The 16,943-nt window shown below is 46.5% G+C and overlaps 1 protein-coding gene across 5 annotated transcripts in view; it reads left to right on the top strand.

The window, feature by feature from the left end:
• PRRC2C (proline rich coiled-coil 2C) overlaps window positions 1-16,943 on the top strand; it is a 147,631-nt gene that overhangs the window by 89,057 nt on the left and 41,631 nt on the right. For 3 of the 5 annotated variants that reach the window (XM_073571543.1, XM_073571539.1, XM_073571540.1), the window contains exons 12-18: window positions 1-396; window positions 2,638-2,915; window positions 3,790-4,036; window positions 4,147-4,360; window positions 5,130-7,424; window positions 7,554-7,786; window positions 14,415-14,566. The exon at window positions 1-396 is cut by the window's left edge and continues 97 nt beyond it. In XM_073571543.1, the coding sequence (XP_073427644.1) occupies window positions 1-396; window positions 2,638-2,915; window positions 3,790-4,036; window positions 4,147-4,360; window positions 5,130-7,424; window positions 7,554-7,786; window positions 14,415-14,566 (3,815 nt within the window). The remainder of the gene's footprint in view (window positions 397-2,637; window positions 2,916-3,789; window positions 4,037-4,146; window positions 4,361-5,129; window positions 7,425-7,553; window positions 7,787-14,414; window positions 14,567-16,943) is intronic. The other 2 variants (XM_073571541.1, XM_073571542.1) reach the window with 2 other exon arrangements.

Here is a 16,943-nt window from a genome sequence, read left to right as displayed (position 1 = left end):
AAGCAGAACTGTCTGCGGCTGTGGAACGAGCACGTAAGAGACGGGAGGATGAGGAAAGGAGGATGGAAGAGCAAAGGAAAGCTGCCTGTGCGGAAAAGCTAAAGCGTTTAAATGAGAAGTTTGCAGCCGCTGCCTCCGTCCCTTCCACCGAGAAGCCTGCATCTGAAAAAGCCCTTGATGAGAAGCCAGTCACTGAGCAGCAGTCCCCTCAGGAGTCCCCCGTCCCTCAGGAGGAAGAGGATGTCGCACACATTGAACATCATGTAACAGATAATGAATCTGACAGGCCTGAGACTCCTATACAACATGAAGAAAAGGAAGACGTGATCCCTCAGCCTGATCCGGAATCACCGGAGGAAAGTGTCAGTGTTGTGGAAGAGAAATCGTCTGAGGAAGGTACCAACTGTGTTTCAGACCTGTGTGCGCCCTCTTTTATTTTCTCATACAAATGCATTAGCGTTAAATATAATGATAGGACATGTATCCTGGGTTATCAGTGTCATGTGGAAGGAAAACTAATCCTAGAAATGGATGTCAAGAAAGTCGAAACAGTTTCATTTTGCAGGATTTCCTGCATCGTCTTGAAGCAAACAGACATTGTACTGATAAGTTCCATGTTTGGGGATTGGGCGGGGCTTGACATAGGGGGGAGGCTCCTGCTGCAGTTAGTTGTCTCACAGCCAAGACACATGGCTAATCTAACAGCATATAAAAAAAGATGGTTATATATTTATCAGCTATTGTTGTACAGTTGTGGCCAAAAGTATGGACATCCCTGCAATTCTGTCAGATAATACTCAGTTTCTTCCTGAAAATGATTGCAAACACAAATTCTTTGGTATTATCTTCATTTAATTTGTCTTAAATGAAAAAAACACAAAAGAGAATGAAGCAAAAAGCAAAACATTGATCATTTCACACACAACTCCAAAAATGGGCCAGACAAAAGTATTGGCACCATCAGCCTAATACTTGGTTGCACAACCTTTAGCCAAAATAACTGCGACCAACCGCTTCCGGTAACCATCAATGCGTTTCTTACAATGCTCTGCTGGAATTTTAGACCATTCTTCTTTGGCAAACTGCTCCAGGTCCCTGATATTTGAAGGGTGCCTTCTCCAAACTGCCATTTTTAGATCTCACCACAGGTGTTCTATGGGATTCAGGTCTGGACTCATTGCTGGCCACCTTAGAAGTCTCCAGTGCTTTCTCTCAAACCTTTTTCTAGTGCTTTTTGAAGTGTGTGTTGGGTCATTGTCCTGCTGGAAGACCCATGACCTCTGAGGGAGACCCAGCTTTCTCACACATGGCCCTACATTATGTTGCAAAATTTGTTGGTAGTCTTCAGACTTCATAATGCCATGCACACGGTCAAGCAGTCCAGTGCCAGAGGCAGCAAAGCAACCCAAAACATTAGGGAACCTCCGCCATGTTTGACTGTAGGGACCGTGTTCTTTTCTTTGAATGCCTCTTTTTTCTCCTGTAAACTCTATGTTGATGCTTTTGCCCAAAAAGCTCTACTTTTGTCTCATCTGACCAGAGAACATTCTTCCTAAACGTTTTAGGCTTTTTCAGGTAAGTTCTGGCAAACTCCAGCCTTGCTTTTTTATGTCTCGGGGTAAGAAGTGGGGTCTTCCTGGGTCTCCTACCATACAGTCCCTTTTCATTCAGACGCCGACGGATAGTACGGGTTGACACTGTTGTACCCTCGGACTGCAGGGCAGCTTGAACTTGTTTGGATGTTAGTCGAGGTTCTTTATCCAACATCCGCACAATCTTGCGTTGAAATCTCTTGTCAATTTTTCTTTTCCATCCACATCTAGGGAGGTTAGCCACAGTGCCATGGGCTTTAAACTTCTTGATGACAATGCGCACGGTAGACACAGGAACATTCAGGTCTTTGGAGATGGACTTGTAGCCTTGAGATTGCGCATGCTTCCTCACTATTTGGTTTCTCAAGTCCTCAGACAGTTCTTTGGTCTACTTTCTTTTCTCCATGCTCAATGTGGTACACACAAAGACACAGGACAGAGGTTGAGTCAACTTTAATCCATGTCAACTGGTTGCAAATGTGATTTAGTTATTGCCAACACCTGTTAGGTGCCACAGGTAAGTTAGAGGTGCTGTTAATCACACAAATTAGAGAAGCATCACATGATTTTTCGAACAGTGCCAATACTTTTGTCCACCCTCTTTATGTTTGGTGTGGAATTATATCCAATTTGGCTTTAGGACAATTCTTTTTGTGTTTTTTCATTTAGGCCCATTTTTGGAGTTGTGTGTGAAATGATCAATGTTTTGCTTTTTGCTTCATTCTCTTTTGTGTTTTTTTCATTTAAGACAAATTAAGTGAAGATAATACCAAAGAATTTGTGTTTGCAATCATTTTCAGGAAGAAACGGAGTATTATCTGACAAAATTGCAGGGGTGTCAATACTTTTGGCCACAACTGTATGAGACAAAATAAGATGAAAAGAACGTGTAGAGGCAGCAATTCCTGTGATATTACTCTGTCGCCTCATTGGGGGACACAGAACTCTAGCTATTTTTTAATACAGTTTCTTTAAAATTGGAAAAACTTGTAGATAAATATTGGACTAATTATTCACAATTTAATATAATTTTTTTTCTTTCTAGTAGTAGCAGAAGAACCACCTTTTACTAGGAAGGATAGCATTTCAAGTGACAGAGCGGACACCCCTCCAGCCATACCTATTCAGCTTCCAGCACCTATTCAGCCGCCTTCAGTTCCATCTTCAGTGTCCAGTCTGCCACCTTCCCCATCACCAGCTTCAGGGCCTGTGATGCCACATGAGAATGAACCTGAAAGTGGCACACAAACTCGCCCTCCGCTTCCTTCTGGATACTCAAAACAGTTTCAGAAATCGTTGCCTCCAAGATTCCAGAGACAGCAGGTACAATTCGGTAAACTTCTATTGCTGGTTTTGGGACGTTACTCTACTTGTTTTTGTGACGTTACTCTACTTGTAGAAGTTGTGTAATCGTGCACTTTGCCTACTGATTGCTATGACAAAGGAGATGTGCCACCTGGATTACTTGCATACATAGGTAGCTGAAAGGCATACTGAGCCCTCAGATTTTTCTTAAAAATACACCAACTTTTATCCCTCAAAATTAATGACAGAAATCAATAAAATCTCATTTCCCCTTCTTCGTACTCAAATGGCTTCACAATACAGAGACGTCAGATGTTGGATGCATATTACATTTCCTCAAGCCATCTAATATGAGCGGGCACTTAACTACTCCGAAAAGCCATCAGTAAAAGTAATAAACACGTAAGATTGGTTTCAGTCTAGCATTCAGTTTAGGCTACAATGACATAATGGCAGTATTTAGTCAGCATTGTGAGCCAAAACCAGGTGAGAAAAAGTATAATAGAAACACATCACCACTTCTGTTTTTATCGCTTACTCCTTGTTTTGGCTGACAAATACTGATGTAAAATACTGACCAAATACTGTGACTGTAGCCTTAAAGGTATTTTACCCAGGGCGGATGCTATGCAGAATTTCCTGCCTGAAAATGTTACTGAATTTTATCCACAGTCCTCACAAAAAGTCTGTTGGAAATTGGCCTTGACTAGATTTCAAATCCACTGCATGTTTCTTTTACCCTGTGGAACAAATCTACACGCAACACATTTATGATTCAGATTTGCAGCAAAATCCACAGTAGAAAATTTGTGCATGTGATTGTACCCTTATGTTTTTGAATGGAGGAGTAATTTAAAGTTGCAAATATTTGCTGCTTATTTTGTATTTTTAGGAACAGATGAAACAGCAGCAGTGGCAGCAACAGCAGCAGGGCGTACTATCCCAGCCTGCCCAGTCCCAACCTTCCAGCAGCCCTGTCCCCCCACCACAACACAGGCCTCTTTACCAGCCCTTAGGACCGCATCCGCAACATTTGGCTTCTATGGCCTTTGATCCTCGCTGGCTAATGATGCAACCTTACATGGATCCTCGGATGATGTCTGGAAGGCCAACAATGGACATTCCACCAATGCATCCTGGTATGATTATCACAGGTTTTTCTACCTTATCGCTTAATATCTATTAAGGAAATTGTGTAGAATCGCCTTATTGCAATGACTTATGAACTCCTTATACTCTATTTCTACAGGAATGATACCAACCAAACCTCTAATGAGGCGGGAACAAATTGAACCTGCAACATCTACTTCTGAACCCTATGAACACATGGCTCGATCTGTTAGAGACCATGGTGTCCCAATATCTGAGCCTCGCATGATGTGGGGAGCTGAGCCTTACTCCCACACAGACGGCGCACAGGTTTCTTCCTCTGCTAAAGAGCCTGCCGAGCCTGAAGATTACAGGTATGGTTGTATGTCATAGCATTATGAAAACCGTGTAAAGCCATACATGATATTGATTCTGAAGTCTGTATCAGAGGTTTAATACCATCAGAGGTTTAATACCTTCTCAACATTTTTAATACCAACATGGCGCATGTTGGATGCGGATTATGGAGTGGACTCAGAAGCTTAGAATGCCAGCTGTGTTCCACAGACAATTTGTGTTTGTAATAGTACCCATTAGAAAAATGCTCCCAAGCTTTGCGGTTGACCCCTTAAATGATGCTTTTACTCGATTGTGGGCCCCATCATCCTCCTCCCACATTTCCAGCGATGCAATTGTGGGGTGTCAATGGGTTGTAATGGCAGCAGGGTGCCTGCTGAAGGCCTCCATCACTGACAGACTGGTAATCATGGCCTGTGGCTGCGCTTCATAGGTAACCATTGGTTTTAGTTATATGCAACAATACAGTTGTCTTACGCTATATAGAACAAGAGATTATACAGGTATAATTTCCGCCAAACTAAAACCGTGGAAAAAAAAATTAACTTAAAAATTTTAATAACCTCTTCGTTCTCCCCTAATGAAATTTAAACATTTTGATATCTCCGCATTTGTAAAAGTCTGATCTATTAAATTATAAAGTTATAATGTAAAGGAAATACTGTAAAGCAAATAAAATGAAAAATGCCCCTTTCTATATTTGATTTCTGAATTGGGTATTTTCAGATTTTGGCATTTATTAATTTTTAATGTGTTTTTTTTTTTTTTTTTTTTTTTTTAATTTAGACCTGAAACGCCACTGGACCAAGATATTATCAGTGAAAATTACTCGTTGGACCACAGTCCATTTGAGCCACAGCACAAAACTGATTTCTTTTCAAGAACACGAGAGCCAGATCTTCACAGTGCACCTACTAGACATGCAGAGCCTGTTCAACTACCTCAAGCAGAAGAAAAAGACCCAGGAATGTCCACATATGAACTACCAGAGAACCCAGCACTGACTGAAGAACCGTCTCACATTGAAATTCAGCCTGTGTTAACCAGGACTTTGTCCAATGAGTCAGCTCACACTCACAAGCAAGAAGAGAGGAGGGTAGATCCCATACAGATGAATGCTAAAGTATCTGTTAGGCCCCCTGAGCCTACAAAAGAAACCATAGATGATAAACCGAGGAAAGAAGGCTTTTCTAAGCCACTTGATATATTAAAGTCAGAGAAGCCGTTCAAACCCAAGTCTGAAACCAGGTGGGGCCCAAAACCAGGATCCCGAAACAGAGATGAAGGTATGGATAGACCAGTTAGACGATCTGGCCCAATTAAAAAACCTATTCTTCGTGACATGAAAGAGGAGCGCGAGATGCGAAAAGAAAAGGAGGAAGAAAAGTTTGGGCATGAAAAGCCTATGAAACCAGAAAAAGTTGAAAAGAAAATGCCGCCACCACAGCCAGTGCCAAGTTCAGCGTCTGCAATAAGTAAAGCTGAGCAAGATAAGCCTTCACTTGATACTGCTACTCTTCCTAAAGTGTCAAATACTAGCACATCACACTCCGAAAAGTCATTGGATAATGCTTCAGATTCGATACCCAAGCCTGTCGCCCAACCAACTCCAACCACTCAGTCAAATAAGGAGGATAAAGTAGTGCGTGTGGTGAGCAAGGAAAATAAAGACCTGCCTCCTGAAAAGCCCAAATCTGATACTAAACCTCCATTAGCATCTCAGCCACCTTATACAATGGTGCCACATCGAAGAGACCAAATGCTTCCTCCAAGGGCTTACAGAAAAGAGGCTAGAGACAGAGACTGGTTTCCTGATCAGGGATACAGAGGTCGAGGCCGGGGAGAGTATTATTCCAGAGGTAGAAGCTATAGAGGTTCGTATGGAGGCAGAGGACGCGGAGGCAGAGGACATAATAGGGAATATCCACATTACAGAGATTCTAAGGCGCGTTGTGATCCAGCTCCTCCTGGAGCTTTAAGACGCAGGGATGAAAGCGAAACGCGTAGTGAAAGCTCTGATTTTGAGGTGATGCCCAAAAGAAGACGACAACATGGTTCTGAAACAGACTCTGATAGCGAAGCTCGTGAAAGTGCAAGTGACACTCCTCTTTCAGATAAGGAAACTTCCAGTAGGAGCAAATCTCGTAGAGATGATCGCCCCGATATCAAAAGAGCACCTAAATCTGTTTCTACTTTGAAGTCGGAAGCTGGAACTTCAAGGGCAGAAATCAGACCACCTGAAAGGCACTTCTCCAGAGATGATGAGTCTCGAATAAGACCTGGCTTTTTGCCAAAAGGTGAACCTTCTCGTAGAGGTAGAGGAGCTGGAAGCTTTCGCCGTGGTGGCAGGGAACCCGGCATGCGTCCAACACGTCCTCCCCCACCTAGAAGATCAAATTATAGAGAAAATCACTGGATTCCACGACAGCAGGATTCAAGACCACCACCACCTCCTCGTATGGATGATGGTGAACACCGACATCAAGATCACCATCTATTACCAGCTGGTGATAAGAGACCACCTGTTAAGTTTGAACGCAAGTTTGACCCTTCAAGAGACAGACCAAGGAGGCAAAGACCTACAAGACCACCCAGACAGGATAAGCCTCCGCGATTTAGACGATTAAAAGAGCGAGAGAGAGAAGATGCCGGCAAACCAGTAGAAGTCGGTGGATCTTCTAATCCAGGAGTGCCAGCCTCAAATAGTGTCCATGAATTCCCATCAGATTTTTCCGGTAACAAGACTCCAGATTTGTCTAATCATAACTCTTCAGATCAGGCCAATGAGGAATGGGAAACTGCTTCCGAAAGTAGCGACTTTAACGAGCGAAGGGAAAGGGATGAACGGAAAGCAGCAACTTCAACCCGCGTCCAATCACCAGCCCCTAGCAAAACAACTGATGGTTTGGCACAATCGCCACCCAAAAGGGAAAGCGCAAAAAGAAGTTTCTCCAGTCAAAGACCGGGCATGGATCGCCAGAATCGACGTGGCAATACAGGTGCTCCAAAACCTGGCAGGCATTACTCTGGTCCCAGGGGTGAGAGGCGAAGCGGAACATCATTGCAAAGGGGAAAACGAGGGTGAGAAACCTTTCATGTTGATGGATGTATTGCCGTGTAGGGTGTAAGTTTTCTTGATATGTCTTCCTCTTTGTAATTATAGTCTTAAGTTGAGTCGCTTAAGGACGTTTTTTCTTATTGAACCATTAGGACAGTCGATGACCAGACTTCAGGATTAGGGGGAGATACATCAGGAGGCGGCAGCAATGCTCATCATCACTATCACAACTATCACCCTCATCCTGAAGATGGGAGTACCTCATCCCAATCAAAAACAGCCAAGGATGCCGCTGGCAAGAAGAAAGAAGAGCCCAAGCTAGTTGTCAAGAAATCTAAAGAAAAAGTAGATGCCTTGTCACAGTTTGATCTGAACAACTATGCAAGTACGTTTCCTGTTTTAGCTTTCTTACCATGTATAAGAATGGCAGGCGCCAATTAAAAACATTTCTTTGTATTTAGGGATCTTCTTTTTCATTTTGCCTTTCTGCAGAAGGTTACAGTTTACCTAGATTTAATATTTGCAAAGTAAATGAAGTGTTTTTTTTATAATTGTATTTCCTGTTTTAGGCTATTTTCTGTCCTCTGTCAGAACCTATTAGCATTTTAAGGCAATAATTACTTCATATGATGCTTGCAGGTTAATTACTGTAACCAGTAGCTGAAATAAACCTCATACAAAGTTTGCTTCAAAGGGCTTGTCCATTACCTCAATAACCCCTTTTTAAGGGAAGTTGTCCCCTCTTATAATAAAAATAGATGGATTTCTGGTTCTTACCGTAAAATCTATTTCTTGGAGCCTTCATTGGGGGACACAGATTACCATGGGTGTATGCTGCTGCTGCTAGGAGGCTGACACTATGCAAAACAAGAAAATTAGCTCCTCCCTGGCAGTATACACCCACCGACAGATACCAAGTACCTCAGTTGGTGAGAAAGCAGTAGGAGAAGCCACGGAACTTTAAACATATGTACCAACCCAACAAGGAGCTCAAGGCCCAACACAGTACAACTTAAACAGGGAGGGTGCTGTGTCCCCCAATGAAGGCTCCAAGTAAGAGATTTTACGGTAAGAACCAAAAATCCATCTTTATCGCCTTATTGGGGGACACAGATTACCATGGGACGTTCCAAAGCAGTCCCAAGGGCGGGAACAGCAAAAAGGAACGAAAGAACCGGAAAGGCTTAAGTCGGCCGGTGAGCCACCGCCGCCTGCAGAACCTTCCTACCAACAACTGCATCAGACGAGGCCTGGGTATGAACCCTGTAGAACCTCGCAAAGGTGTGCAAGGATGACCAGGTTGCGGCCCTGCAATTTTGCAAAGCCGAAGCCTGATGACAAACTGCCCACGAAGTCGCCACAGCCCGGGTGGAGTGAGCTCTCACTCCTGGAGGGGGCCGTTTTTCCTGAAGTCGGTATGCTTCCTGAATGGTAGAACGAATCCAGCGAGCGATCGTGGATTTGGATGCCGGAAGCCCTTTCCGGTGACCTTCTGAGATGACCAGCAATGAATCGGACTGATGAAGTGAAGCGGTCCTAGCGAGGTAGACACGCAAGGCTCTAACAACATCCAGTTTGTGGAGCGACTTCTCAAGAGGGTGAGAAGGAGTAGGATAAAACGATGGAAGAACGATATCCTCGTTGATGTGAAAGGAGGAAACCACCTTTGGAAGAAAGGAAGAAACGGGCCTGAGGACGACTTTATCCTGATGGAGCACCAGATAAGGAGAAGGACATGACAAGGCCGCTAACTCAGAAACTCTTCTGATGGATGTAATGGCGATCAAAAAGGTTACCTTCCATGACAGAAGTGAGAAAGGAATGTCCTGGATGGGCTCAAACGGCGCCTTTTGAAGAGCGCTAAGAACGAGATTGAGATCCCACGGTTCTATTGGTGAATGATAAGGAGGAGCCACATGAGCGACTCCTTGGAGGAACGTCTTAACCTGCGTAAAGGAAGCGAGCTCTCTTTGAAAGAGGATAGACAAGGCAGAAATCTGGCCCTTGAGGGTACTGAGAGACAGACCCGAATCTAAGCCAGACTGGAGAAAACCCGCACCAACGTAAAAAAGCCTTCCAATGCCTATGGTAAATGCGGGAAGAGGCCGGCTTCCTGGCTTTGATCATTGTCTGAATCACCTGGTTGGAAAAACCTGATTCTCTTAGGATTGCAGCCTCAATGGCCACGCCGTTAAATTCAGAGACCGAGAATTCTCGTGAAAAAGGGGGCCTTGCGAGAGAAGATCCGGACGGTCTAGAAGCCTCCAGGGAACGTCCGGGAGCATGTTCACCAGTTCTGCATACCAAGGCCTTCTTGGTCAGTCTGGAGCCACAAGAATTACTGGAACGCCTTCCGATTTTATCTTCTTGACCACTCTTGGGATCAAGGCAAGAGGTGGAAAAAGATAAGGTAGTTGGAACTGGGACCACGGAATTACTAGGGCGTCGCAAGCGACGGCTAGAGGGACCCTGGACCTTGCTACGAAGCGCGGAACTTTGTGGTTCATCCAAGGTGCCATGAGGTAGACGTCCGGATAACCCCAGCGCTTGCATATCTGATCGAAGACTGAGGGATGGAGAGACCATTCGCCTGACGCTAGGTCTTGACGACTCAAAGTCGGCTGCCCAGTTTTCCACCCCTGGAATGTGAACGGCGGAGATTGCTGGGACGTAACGTCCCGCCCAGCGCAGAATCCTGGCCACTTCTGACATGACTTGGCTGCGCGTGCCGCCCTGATGGTTTATGTATGCCACAGCCGTGGCGTTGTCCGACTGAATGCGGATCGGCTGCCGACGAGAAGGGGTTGCCAGCGAAGAAGGGCCAGAAAGATTGCTCTGATCTCGAGCAGATTGATAGGAAGAAGAGCTTCCTGTGGGTTCCAGTGTCCTTGGGCCGTCCTCTGAAGAAAAACCACTCCCCAACCCAGGAGGCTGGCATCGGTGGTGATGACTTGCCCCTGAAGCGGGAGGAAGGACCTCCCTTGGAGGACTGACGTAGACCTTGTCCACCAAGTGAGGGATTGCCTCACTTTGAGAGGAAGGAGAATGGGCCGGTCTAAGGTCCTCGTCATCTTGTCCCAGACTGAAAGGAGGGACAGCTGAAGAGGGCGAAGTGAAACTGTGCAAAGGGCACTGCTTCCAAGGAAGCTACCATCTTCCCCATAACTTTCATGCAGAATGGAAGGGGAATGGGCGTTGGCCGTTTGAGGGCTCGAATCCCTTTGAACAGAGACGCAAATTTTTCCCTCAGAAGAAACACCCGGGCCAGATTCGTGTCGAATTCCATTCCTAAGAAGGTCAGACGCTGAGTGGAGCTGAGAATGGACTTTTCTATGTTGACTAACCATCTGAGACGGCTGAGAGTATCCAGGGTTATCTGAAGACTTAGGAGACAGTCTTGACGGGACAAGCCCTTGATTAAGAGATCGTCCAGATAAGGAATGATGAGAATCCCTCTAGATCGAAGGATGGCCATGACCGTCGCCATCACTTTCGTGAAAACACGGGGGCGGAGGCTAGGCCGAAGGGAAGAGCCATGAACTGGTAATGACTTTCCTGAATCGCAAACCTGAGATTTCTGATGCTGCAACCAAACAGGGATGTGAAGATAGGCATCCCGTATGTCCACAGAGCAGAGAAATTCTCCAGGCTCCATTGAGGCTATCACCGATCGAAGAGACTCTATTTTGAAGTGAAGAATCTTCACGTGGTGACTGAGCAATTTGAGGTCCAGGATTGGCCGCAGGGAGCCGTCTTTCTTCGGGATTACGAAGAGATTTGAGTAGAACCCTGAAAAACCGTTCGTCTGAGGGGACGGGAACAATCACTCCGGCGGAAAGAAGGGAAGAGACGGCCTGAAAGAATCCTGCAATGTGGGACCGTTGTCTTGGAGGTCGGGACAGGAAAAAACGCCTGTCTGGCGGGGAAGAAAATTTGATCTTGTAACCGGATGCGATGATTTCCCTGACCCAAGCGTCGACAACCAACAGCCAAGCGTCCACGAAAAAGGAAAGTCTGCCTCCCACCCTGGAAACACTTCCAGGTGGGGGTGCCCCGTCACTTGGAGGCAAACCTACCGGAACGGGCACCTGAGGACCTGGAGTATTGTCCTCTAGATCTCCAGCGGGGAGCGGGCTTGTAAGATGGTTTCTTCTGCTCTCGCTCCCTAGATGCGGAAGGAGGCTCTTGCTGAACAGATCTCTCCTTGGACGAGAACGGACGAAAAGGTCTAAAGGGCCGAAAACCCTTTCTGTTAAAAAGGCGTCTTGGTCGAGACTCGGGGAGGGAAGTACTTTTACCCCCAGTGGCATCGGAAATTATTTGATCCAGCTTGGCCCCAAAGAGCCTAGAACCATGGAAGGGCAGATTGGTGAGTGACTTTTTAGAAGTGGTATCCGCATTCCATGACTTTAACCAAAGATCTCGGCGTACAGCCACTATATTGCTGTTAGCCCTTGCTACGCAACCGGCCGCATCTAAGGCGGCGGCCAAAAGGTATTTACCCGCATGTTTAATTTGGTCTGCCAGAACTTCCAACTCGTCCTGAGGGGCAGCCGACAGAATGCCCCTGCGAAGAATTTTTGCCCAAGCTGAAATGACTTTTGCCACCCAGGCAGAAGCAAAAAATAGGGCAGAAAGAGGTGCCGGATGCTTCAACGAGGATAAACGAGAAACTGGCGGGTCCACTTCGGGAGCTTTCGTCCATTTTGTAAGAAGGTCCGCATCGAATGGATACAGGACGTCTAAGTACCTGCGGCCTGAGAAGCGCTTCTCAGGGGGCTCCCAGTGTTTGGATAAAGTGGTCTCGAACTCCTTGTGGTTAGGAAAGTTTCGGGAGGAAGGTTTTGCTCGTTTAAAGGGGACGGAGCCGTCCTGAAGAGGAGCTTTATCTTTATTTCGAGCGTTTTGAAAATGGCCGATATGAGACTATCGACCATGTCCTGAGACGTGGACATGTTATCTGCGTCTGAGTCAGATCCCGTCGTTTTGAGACGAGAAAAGCAGCCTGGGTGGAGCGGACGGACCTTGCGAGCTGGAAGACGAGCTAGAGATAACGTGCTTCCTAGCAATCCTATCCGGCCTGTCCCTGTGGAGGTCGCAGTCAAGTGCAGACGACTCACCGTGAGAGGCGGTCGGAGCACAGGTGGCTGAAGATAGTTGCGTAAGACGTTCCAAGACCTGGACCAGGGACTGAGAGACATTGCAGCAGCCCACTCTGGATGAGGGGGGGTGCGCTCATCCCGGGACTCGGGGTGGTCCGGTAGGGCAGACATCACGGAAGGACTGTCGAACGGCCAGAAGGGAGACAACTTCCCTTGACGCCCGCTTCTTTTTGCAGTGCGCGCAGGCGTAGTGGGTAGCGGAGGGTCTAGGGTAAGGAGCCCCATGCAGAGTAGGACATATGCAAGGGCTGCAGAATTACTGCGGCCAGTATCTGAATAGGGAGTACTGCCGTGGGGGGCTAAAATTAGGGGCTCAGAAAAGAATAAGAGCCTACCGTTACCAGCACTGTTATCTGATGTGCAGCAGAACAGCAGAAGAGTCCCCCAAGCTGAGATCCCTGGCGTGTGTCACACGAGGAATCAGGGAGGCGCAGGACCTTAGAGATGGGCGGCGCTGCGCGATTGGCTGAGACCTGCGGGGGTGGGGGGGGCGGGTCATAAGGAGAGAAAGAGTCCATGAACAGAGCTCAGTCCTGTGACAGACTGAGGAATGGCGCCAACAAAGCGCGCGCTCTGCAGTGGGCGCGCACTGGAGCAGAACAGAAAGTAAAATCGGCGCCGCGCCGGTTTCTGCCCCCGGAGCCCTGATCCTGGCGCGATGAGCCCGTGACGCCGCGGTGGATGAGGGAGAGAGGCCCCGCTGCCTGCTGCTTCAGGGAAGGGCACCCGGCGTGGGAGCTGAGAGGCGCGCGGCTGCATAGAATGGGCGGGAAATTCAAAGAAGACTCTGCTACCAGACTGTAAGGAGTGTGCATTGGACTGATGGTAGCGCTTTTGGCTGCTTACCTGGCGTCCACATGCTTCCTGAAGAGGATGACCACAGGGGCCCGCGATGAGTGGGTGCCGCTGGGAATGAATGTCCTCTGCCCCGCACTCTCTCTGGATAGTGCAGAAGATGGCGCCAAACCTTTCTGCCTGCAAGGGATAGTCACCGCCGGTGACCGCCGTCTTCCTCTCAGCCCTGTCCCGGGAGAGGGGTGAGGAGGGGAATTGGCTAGGACCCGCCATCTGAAGTCAGCCCGTAGCACCCGAGGGTGATAGGGAAAGGGTCCTGCCTGCGGTCCTGAGAGTTGCGATGTGGGTAACACCACATTGCTCGCTCAGCCGCATGATATGGGAAAGCAGGGTGAACATTTACCCCCTGTTTCCCGGTGTAGAATCTGGAAAATAAATGGGAAAAGATTAATACACACACACACACACACACACACACAAAACCTAAAAGAAAATGGTTAGATGCGGATCTGGGGAGATCCCAGTCCGCCTCCTACAGACACCAAGCACAAACTGAGGTACTTGGTATCTGTCGGTGGGTGTATACTGCCGGGGAGGAGCTAATTTTCTTGTTTTGCATAGTGTCAGCCTCCTAGCAGCAGCAGCATACACCCATGGTAATCTATGTCCCCCAATAAGGCGATAAAGAAAAGATACCTCCCACACTGGTACTGTTACAGTGATGTCAGCATCGGGGCTTGCGTGACATGTTACGTGAGTGCTACTGCCGATTAGTGGTCGCTCTGTCTGCTTTGCTTTCACTTCAGATGAACAATAGACAAAGTGTAAGTAGTGAGAATGCAGTAGCCCAATAGGGGCTGCAGGGCTGACATGGCATAAGAATGTCACGGGAACCCTGGAGCTGACATAGCCGGAGCGGCGACAGTGCAGGAGGTGATTATCTGTTATATTTAATTTAATTGAGGGACTTAAGGCGTTGACCTGGTAGTGGACATCCCCTTTAAACTGTTGCGCATAGTGCTTTTTTTACCTGTGCTCCACTTTAATGTGTTATAGGTGTTGTAATAATAGATGACCATCCTGAAGTAACAACTCTAGAAGACTCTCAGTCCAACCTCAATGACGGCTTCACAGAAGTGGTCTCCAAAAAGCAACAGAAACGTCTGCAAGATGAAGAGCGCAGAAAGAAAGAAGAGCAAACGGTAAAGGTATAATCTTGTAAATGCTGAGCGCTTATATGCACCCTGCAGCTTTTCTCGTGTAGTGTCTGCTGCTTTGCTTACGAGTCTTTACTGCACTTTATCGTGCTGACCGATGGGCAGTGATGATTCAGGGAAACGCTTTCATCTTGCTTGCTTTCTATAGGGTCATTCCGTTGCAGCCTTTTGTGGCTGAGATGGGAATAACTCAATCATAGCGCTGGTAAATGTTTTCATAACAGCCACGGAAATGAAGAATGAGTTCAGGAAACCACACAGCACAAATAACTCATGACTATTAGGCTATGTGCACACGCTGCGGTTCCGCTGCGGTTTTGGCCGCAGCAGAACTGCAGCAGTTCTGCAGACAGTGTACAGTAGCATGTTATCCTATGGGATTTACATTCTGCTGTGCACATGCTGCGGATTTTTAACTGCGGAAAAGCTGCGGTTTTGAATCCGCAGAAAGAATTGACATGTCAATTGTTTCTGCGGATTCTGCTGCGGTTTGCCACCTATTCCATTGTCCAGGTGGCAAACCGCAGGGCAAAACCGCAGGTCATTTTACCTGCGGTTCCGCAGATAAGAATCCGCAGACCAATCCGCAGTGTGTGCACATAGCCTTACTGTCACTCTAACCATTATAGGGGGCACCGGATGATGTTACTTCTGTTGCAGCTTTGAAATGGATAGTATCTTTACAGTTTTCAATGGCATCGTAATTGTTTTTTTACGATATGAGCAGTCATCATTTATTAGCCCATTTCCTTGATTTTTTTTTTTTTCTTAAACACCACTCCATCGTAGGTTTTTTTTCCCGCTTTTATTGCAACGTTGGGGTGGTGCCACCAATCCAAGTTCCCTGTCCCTAGTATTACACTTACCAGCTGCCGTCTTCAGCTGTTCCCAGGCAGTCTTGTGACTGCAACTTCTCACTGACCGGAAGTCAGAGGTAACGGTCACAAGTTCTCAATGCAAGTCTATGAGATCCTTGTTCTGGCTCTTATAGACTTACATTGATCACCCAGAAAGCACTGAAGCAAATCCGGCAGGTCGTCAACTATTGGAGACCGATAAAGGCAGCGGTGATAATGGAAGAAAAGGGCGGCTGGTAAGAATAAGACCTGTTAAAGGAACTGCAATAAAGAAAAAGCAAGAGTGGTGCTTTAAAGGGGTTGTCCGGTCCAAATCGTTAATTCTGCAGTCACTGTGTGACTGCAGACTTATGAATCACCCCAGCGCACACCCTGTGCGCTGAAGGGATTTGCCAGTCTCTGAGCCTAGACCTGAGGGTATGTATGGGTTATACATTTTCCCGGACAGTCTAGAGGGCAGTGCCTTGCTCTATACAAGTGTATGGCGAGCGAGGCCACACTGGACTGGAGTATGTATAACGCATACATACACACCCCGACCCCATGTCTGAAACTGGCGATTTCCCGCACACTACTGCTCTGGGAGGATTCGTAAGTCTGCAGGCACACAGAGTGTCTGCAGACTTATCGATTTGGACCAGACAACCCCTTTAATGCCTAAAAAATGGAGTGCTGTAAATTGGCCATATTTGCAGTCTACTGGTCTGCTCTTGTCAGCTGTGATTGTAGGGAAGGAAAGATACATGCGAGTCAGGGCTGTGGAGTCGGAGTGGTGGAGTCGGAGTTGGAGTCGGTATAAAATGGACCGACTCCGACTCCTAAAATATATAATAAATTGGGTACAGTAATTCAATGCAGGATGTGCTGAATATTTTTTCATAGGAGTTTGGGAAAGTTATGAAATGTCCTATAAATGGCTGTTATATTCCTGATCTAAGGCTACATTCACACACAGCGTTTTTCCTGTGTTTTTTGAGGATACGTTTTTCAGCTGCAAAAGCTGATCATCTTTTTAAAAAACTGCATCACCTGAAAGGTTTTTGAGCTCATAGATAATGTTTTCAATAGCAAAAGCAGATTAGAAATCTGCTCTATCTATCCATTTATCCATATCTGTCTATCCATATCGTATCTGTACCAAAAAGAATGAAAACTGGGTAGTACACCAATATACTGTTCTATATAAATATCTTGATTATTGGATCATAAAAATGATTAAATGTCTGAGGTTCACATTGTACTACAATAAATTTTTCACTTAAATATAAGCAATATGTGTGGGAGTCGGAGTTGGAGTCGGAGTCGGTGTAAGGGAAATTGAGGAGTCGGAGTCGCAGGTTTGGCTTACCGACTCCACAGCCCTGATGCGAGTCCTCGCTCTTCTAACCACTGTGCAGAGTATGGTGATTATGGCTTCATTGAAGACCTTCATAAAGATGAAAATTTTATATGAAGAATCAGCATTGATATTCTACTCTACATTAAAGAGACTGAAGATGTCTCTCTTGTCA

The sequence above is a fragment of the Dendrobates tinctorius genome, unplaced genomic scaffold, assembly GCF_039654945.1.
Source record: "Dendrobates tinctorius isolate UK_male_01 unplaced genomic scaffold, ASM3965494v1 ptg000029l, whole genome shotgun sequence".
NCBI classification, from domain to species: Eukaryota; Metazoa; Chordata; class Amphibia; order Anura; family Dendrobatidae; genus Dendrobates; species Dendrobates tinctorius.
Note: the sequence above shows the minus strand (reverse complement) of the source record. Positions and strands in the feature narration are given on the sequence as shown.